This window comes from Haliaeetus albicilla, chromosome 32 (assembly GCF_947461875.1).
Source record: "Haliaeetus albicilla chromosome 32, bHalAlb1.1, whole genome shotgun sequence".
NCBI classification, from domain to species: Eukaryota; Metazoa; Chordata; class Aves; order Accipitriformes; family Accipitridae; genus Haliaeetus; species Haliaeetus albicilla.
In genome coordinates, this window is record NC_091514.1 from 661,375 (window position 1) to 668,075 (window position 6,701).

Consider the following 6,701-nt stretch of genomic DNA (forward strand, 5'->3'; position numbering starts at 1 on the left):
ATGCAGTCCCGCTCGCTGTCGGCTCATCCAGCCCACATCCATTCAAGTGACTTGAACTCCATCTTTAAAAAGAAGAGATTGCAAGATGGGCACATGCAAGCACACTGCTTTCAAAATCCCACAATGTAAACTTCTCGGACTGGGTATTTCCACCAATTGCCGCAAAACCTACGGAGAAAGAAACACCCCATAAATTCCACAGGCAAGGCCAATGAGTCTTTTTAATTCTGGCTTTGGCTTTTCTGCCTGCTGGGTCCAAACGAGTGTTGTTTCTGCAAGGCAATCCCAAAAGCTGAACACGGATTAAAGCTCTTCCTGGAGGGACCTGTGGGCAGGCAGGCCAGCCGGCAGAGCTGTCTGAGTGTCTGGAAGGTCTCTCTGAGCTCTTCCTGGCCAGAGGCAGCACTGGGAGGAGGGACGGGGTGGGCTGCTGGTGCCCTTTGTGCAGCTTGGTCCCTGCTGGGGGAAGTTTTGATGCTTCCTGGATTCCTGGATTCCTCTTCCTCTCCGGCACTGCAGCAGTCAGATGCCGTGCTCCTCCCTCATCCAGGTTGACAATCTGCCCCCGTCACCATCTCGGCACCCCGAGTGATTGCCTGATGTGCATCTCCAGGGTGCTGAAACCCTCCTCCTTCCTGCTGAGGGGTCACACTCGGTGGTGTCCACAAACCGGCTGCAGAGGTCATAGCCCCGATGTGGGGATCTGCTCCGCTCTCTCGGCCACAGCTGAGCGTGCTCCTGAGCGGCCCTGGGTGTGGGAGCCTGCTTGGAGCTGGCATTGGAGGGCCCTGCAGCTGCATCATCCCTTGGGGCTCGGTCATGATGTGGAGGACTTGCTCTCCGCCTCCCCTTCCTCCTCACTGAGCGGTGGTAGTCTGTGGTCTCCAAAACCCGGCTGCGGAGAGCGTAGCCCTGCCGCAGGGATCTGCTCTGCTTCTGCATTGGCAGGGTTTGCTCCTGAGCAGCACTGGGTGCAGGAGCCGACTGGGAAGTGCCATTTGAGGGCCCTGGAGCAGCATCATCCCTGGGAGTGTGATCGCGACTTGGAGGACTACTTCTCCTCCTCCTCCTCCTCCTCCTCCCTGTTGAGTGGTCGTAGTCTGTGGTGTCCACCAACCAGCTGCGGACATCTCTTCCCCACTGCGGGGATCTGCTCCGGGCCCTCTCCCTGGCACCATTCCTCTGGCAGTGGGAAGAAGGGCTGAATCCGTGCTCCTCTTTGTTGCTGTCTTCTTGCACGGTGTGCAGAGCAGCAAGTGGTGGAGAGCGGACCAGGCACGCAGCTTTCCTTCTGGACACCAGCCTTAGGCAGCTGCAGAAGAAGCGATGCAAGCAGGAGCCCATGTAGGAGGCGATGCTGAGCCTGCCTGGCCAGCCTGCAGATGCCTCCTGTGCACCTGCCTGGGTTAGCTGGCTGGTGCTGGCTGGTGCAGAGGAGCTGCTGTCCTCTGGAGAGTCCTCCATGCCCACCGCCATGTCCTGCAAAGAGAGCTGTGCAAAGGTCCTGCCCTTTCCTGCTGAAAGGACCTGAACAGTGGGGAAACCTCAGAAGCTGTGGGAGGGGACAGCTAAGGGCCTCCCAAAGGCTCTCCTGGAGGGCTGCAAAGGCAGAAGGGCCAAAGGCGGACAAACGGGGTGGATCGAGGTGGGATGCTTTGAGAGGGAGCAGCGGCTGTGAAGAAAGCTGCAGCGTGGGAGGGAGAAGAGAGCAATGCCAAGATCCCAGAAAGAAATCTGCTGCCCATCTGGTGCCCTGACCCACCTCCCCAGGTTACCTTAGTCCTAGGAGGCAGACCCTCTGGTCCCACAGCATCCTCCTGCTTGCTCTCGGCCCCGCATTGACTGAGGGAGGAACAGGCATATGCTGGTGCCAGTGAGGAAGGCACCCTTTCTCCCATTTTCAAATCAGAGCACCTGGAGAAAAAAAGAGTGATCTGCATTTAGGGCTGTTCTTGCAGCTTTCTCTGGGGTTCAGTCATCTTCTTGGAGCGGTTTCTACAACAGACAGAAGACGTAACCAAGACTACAAATGGGAAAATTGATTGGGGTCTGCCCACCAGGTCTGCCCCTGTCAGAGCAAGTCCTTGTCTTTATCATCCCTACGGCCTCCATTTCATAGAATCATCGAATGGTGTGGGTTGGAAGGGACCTTAAAGATCATCTAGTTCCAAGCCCCCTGCCATGGGCAGGGACACCTTCCACTAGACAAGGTTGCTCAAAGCCCCATCCAACCTGGCCTTGAACACCTCCAGGGAGGGGGCATCCACAACCCCTCTGGGAAAACTCTCCCAGTGTTTCACCACCCTCACCGTAAAGAATTTCTTCCTAATATCTAATCTAAATCTTCCCTCTCTCACTTTAAAACTGTTACCCCTCGTCCTGTCACTACACTCCCTGATAGAGAGTCCCTCCCCATCTTTCCTGTAGGCCCCCTTTAACTACTCTTCTCTACATTAGCCAGCTTCAGACAGCAGACAAGTAGCACTTTACACCAGGGCAGCAGCCTGAAGCCCAGCAAGGGAAGATAAGGACTGACGTGGGGTACTTCAGATTCAGCAGCACTGAAGGAGGCAGGTAGTAATTGTCTCCTATGACAGAAAGAGAAACAGGCAGGAGGAGAAGAAAAATAGCAAAGCCAGGAAAAGGAAATGTATTCTGAACACATTTTAACACTTGTCATCACCTGACATAAAACAGTAAATAGGCTTGCTGCCTGAGAACTGTCTCGATGCCACAACCATTCACAGCCATATCGTTCATCTTGTACCACAGTCCATTGCTGGCCTGCAAAGAAAGGCATCAGTCTCTGGAGATGAACCGCATGGTTTCTCCACAAAAACACAGGCGGAAAACTACAGAACCAAGAGTATGCCAACACAAATCCAATCCAGCCCCTAAGGAGACCTTCTCCCTCCAATCCTTGGCCGCCAGTTACACTGCCAGGAAGGTTTGTCTTCCCCAGCACACATTTTTCCCTTGCTAGGAAGGAAGTTGCTCTTTACCTTTGTGTAGCACAAATAGTGTCCTGCATGACAGCTGTCACCATGATGCACCAGGACAGCATATAAGGAGTAGAGGAGCCCTTCTCCAGCTGTCTGGGACATGTATGGCCGAAGATCCAAGTACTCAGGATACTCCACAACCTACAGGGAGACCAGGAGGGCTCAGAAACGATCCTGAAGTACTACATGAAATAGCCTTCAACACAGCATGGTTTGGCTGGCAGGAAACTGCTCCCGGCCAAAGCAGCTCTGTTGGAGCCAAGTACATGCTTGTCTTCCCACCGGAACTCTCCTCTCCTCGGAAGGGAATACGAAAAAGCCAACAGGAACAGCTTGTGAAAGAGCGTACTGCTTTGGGAAATCTCCTGCTCCGGGAAGAGAAAGTTGCCCTCCAGTGGCATACGCACCTTGCTGATCTTCCTGCCGGTGCAATCTTCAAACCTTTTCAGACACACTGTGAGAACCTTGGGCGCGCAATGGACTGTAAACCCCTTGGAGGCAGCAACCATCTTGTCACACCTTGAAAGCAAGCACAGAGCCAAGTGCTGAAATACACCCAATTTTCCCCCAAGAAGACCAGACAAGCTTTCTTGTCTCACACATCCTTACGCTATTTTAAGGCTATTCAGTACCATAAGGCCATATTAGAAAAAAGCTGCATCTCGTTATCGTGCATTAAGCCTATGTGAAATGATGACTTCTGCTCAATGACATGCAGCACCTTCCCGCAGGATCTAGTACTACTGGGTCGCTAGTAATCATCTTACTTGCTACATTGAAAGCAGTTTTCACCATCCAGCTGCTCCGGTTTCACAAAGTCCTCCAGAGCTGCAGTGACAGAAGAGGCTGCCTGGAGGAGTGAGAAAGGAGAGCAGTGAGCTGCGGGCAATGCCCTTGCCCAAACACTTACTAGGAGTTGGCAAGAAGACCCAGGTAGCTGATGCTGGGGAGACGCACTGTGAACCCGCAAGCAGTGTCCAGAAGGAGGCAGAAAGAGGTATGATGCTGAACATTTCCCTCAGGGAACTGAATTCCTGAGGGATTCCCGGGGCTATCAAGAGCTACTTCCCTGTGGCACTGCAGGGTCATCAATAATGAAAACGATACAACCCATCAGCCTGGGAGCCAGATGGGGTGCTGAGGGAGGGCAAAAGGAAGAAGGATGAGAGTACGTCAAGGGTGCAGAGAAGATAATTCATACTTGTCCAGCTTAAAGCCAGCACCTACAAGAAGACCACTGCCATGGCCTCCCCAGAAGAACTCAGCCCACTCCACTTCTGACCCTCCACCAAGCTCTCTTGTGTTCTCAGTATATGTTTTTAAGTCAACCACATGGATTCCGGAAAGCTACAGGGGCCTTGGGATGTCTTGAAGCACAGCTATAAACCCTCTTACTTTTATATCCAAAGGGACATCCAGGAAAGCCTCGTAGGAATCGGAAACTGCTTTGCAGCTCAAGCACGTGACTGGAAGGCAAATCAAAATGCTCAGCGATAGGGGAAGTCACTGGCTGTGCCAGTTTCCGTCCTTCATACCTACTACGCCAGTCACGCGATCGGCTGTTTATCACAGGCCAACAGAAGGGCACAGACAATTCCAAGTTGAGCAATAGTTGCGGAAAAGTACCTCTGGATCTCAGAAAGCCCCCAAATATTTGATGGATGATGGTAGTTGCTTGAGAAGACATGTCCAATCTGGAAATAAATGGTAAGGCAGAGGGTGATCTCCTCCAAGAGTCTTGCTTTGTCTGAAAGCCCCGGGCATAGGTTTTCCTTGGTGGGAGTACATCAAGGAGTCCAAAGGGCTCGGGAACATTGAAAAGGTAATTTGCTTGTGCTTACTCGCTGCTTCCACTCAGACAAGCTCTCTGCATGGCATCGACAGTATAGCGTAGGAACTCGTGGGCATCTTCCTGCCTGCCAAGCTGGAAATCTTCTCCTATTCCTAAGAAAGAAGAAGTTAGTAATTCTCTCCTACAAGAAGGGGAGAAAACCTGTAAAAGCACCTGAAATGACTTACGTGTGAGGACACTGATGACAGCGCTAGGCTGGATGGCACTGACAGAGGAATGCAGGACCTTGTTAACGTGCGCTTCCATTATGCACATCATGCAGAAGTCTTGCTGATGACCTGAAGAGGGAGAGAGGGAGGGAGGGAAGCAAGCTCCTCAGGTTAGCAAAATAGCCATAGCGATGGGAAACCTCACGGAGATCCTGAAGTTTTAAGAACAGTCTCCACTCCTCCCAAGGTGCCAACGTCCCAACAAGCTCGGGACATTTTAGTGCGTAGAAAAGTTTCTTCAGAGGGATGCTTAACTGACAGAAGTTTTCTGTGCAATAAGCAAAGGGAGTTTGACTTGCAGGAATAGGGACCAAGACCCGGGGCTAGAAAGAAGTGCCTATCTGAAGATGAACACACCTAGATAAGACAAGCGGCTGCTAGGCCTGAGCGTTCAAAGAACAACTCCTCGTGGGGTTGAGAAAGAAGGGCTGCTTTTCTCCTAAATCAAATTCCAGATTCTGGGAATCCTGGGGAAGTGCCCAACAGATGTACAAGGAAATGTTCCTCAAAGTACTCACACGACTGGCTGTGCTCACGAGAGAGCAGGTAGTTGGCCAGAGGGGCTGTGTACGTCAGGCACTGCAGGACGGAGTTGACGAAGCACGTATTGCCCAGGTTGTGCAGTCCCGCTCCAGCTCTCTGTCTTTGCTGCCAATCCATACAAATCTTCTCCGGGGGAAAGAGGATCCTTTGTTGTGGAGCCATTTCCTTGGCAATGACTGCAGGGAAATGACATTTGAAGAGATGACACGATTTTGTTGCACAAAAGCTTTTTTAAAAGTTGAGTTCTGTACAGGAGCACCCAGGACAACCAGCTCTAACCTCCAACCCAGAAACACTGGGGGAAGCCTAATGCTGCTGTTGATATTTACTGGTCAGGAAACAGTTTTGGAAGATAGGCTGTTCCCCTGCTTATTTTGCCAAAAGTCCAACAAGCCCACAGTCCGATTTCTGTGCCCAGGGCTACCTTCCTTTCCCTCTCGAGACTTGAATTGGATTATCAGGTCAAGTCTCCCCTCTTCCTGATTGTAAATTGATGAAAACGAGCAAGTATCTAGCACAGAAGGTAACCCGACTGATGTCAAATCTTTCTACGAGCAAGATCATCTTTCAAAGTCTTGTACTAGTGGCAGAGGAGTGACAGAGGAGCGTTTCCCTGCATCTAATTGGAAGCACCTGGCTAAGTCTGGCTGCTGTCAGGAAATGCCCCAGAATTCACTCTAGGTTGTCAGCACATTCAGAGATGGAGCACCAGCCACGTCCGTTGCCTTTGGGGATTCACAAAGCCCAAGCCTGCTGGCGAAGCCGTTACTTACAGGAGTCGTTCCCCATTGCGGCCATCACCCCTCTCAGGAACAGAGGGGAAAGCTTTGGATGACAAAGGAGGTCAGGACGTGCTCCAGAAAGAGAAGATCGGCACCAATCCCGTCTCCTGATCACAAAGAAATAATTGTAGCTCAACAAAATGCTGAAAAAAACCCCAAGCACAACCCACAGAACAGCATCCACCACCAACAGTGTTTCAGTGGCACTTGTAACCGCTGTCAAGCTGCAGGCTGATGGCCCCACTGTCCCTGTCACAGGACTCCAGTTGACAGCAATTACCGAGGCCCTTTTGAAAGACTGCATTGCGTGTCA

The 6,701-nt window shown here is 51.8% G+C and overlaps 1 protein-coding gene across 1 annotated transcript; it reads right to left on the reverse strand.

The window, feature by feature from the left end:
* Nucleotides 1–2,127: 2,127 nt before the first annotated feature.
* LOC138683235 (ubiquitin carboxyl-terminal hydrolase 42-like) lies at nt 2,128–6,395 on the reverse strand. Its single transcript, XM_069774783.1, has 9 exons — nt 6,380–6,395; nt 5,510–5,782; nt 4,844–5,132; nt 4,629–4,696; nt 4,398–4,468; nt 3,795–3,852; nt 3,410–3,606; nt 2,905–3,143; nt 2,128–2,779 (listed from the first exon to the last, which is right to left on the reverse strand). The coding sequence occupies exons 1-9, from the start codon at nt 6,393–6,395 to the stop codon at nt 2,680–2,682; spliced, it is 1,311 nt and encodes a 436-aa protein (XP_069630884.1). The 3' UTR covers nt 2,128–2,679.
* Nucleotides 6,396–6,701: the final 306 nt, after the last annotated feature.

Coding starts and splice junctions, on each gene's coding strand:
- LOC138683235 (XM_069774783.1), bottom strand. Junction 5,133..5,509: donor ATTCCCAGAATCTGGAATTT/GATTTAGGAGAA, acceptor CTCCCTCTTCAG/GTCATCAGCAAGACTTCTGC. Junction 3,853..4,397: donor ATGTCCCTTTGGATATAAAA/GTAAGAGGGTTT, acceptor TCACTCCTCCAG/GCAGCCTCTTCTGTCACTGC.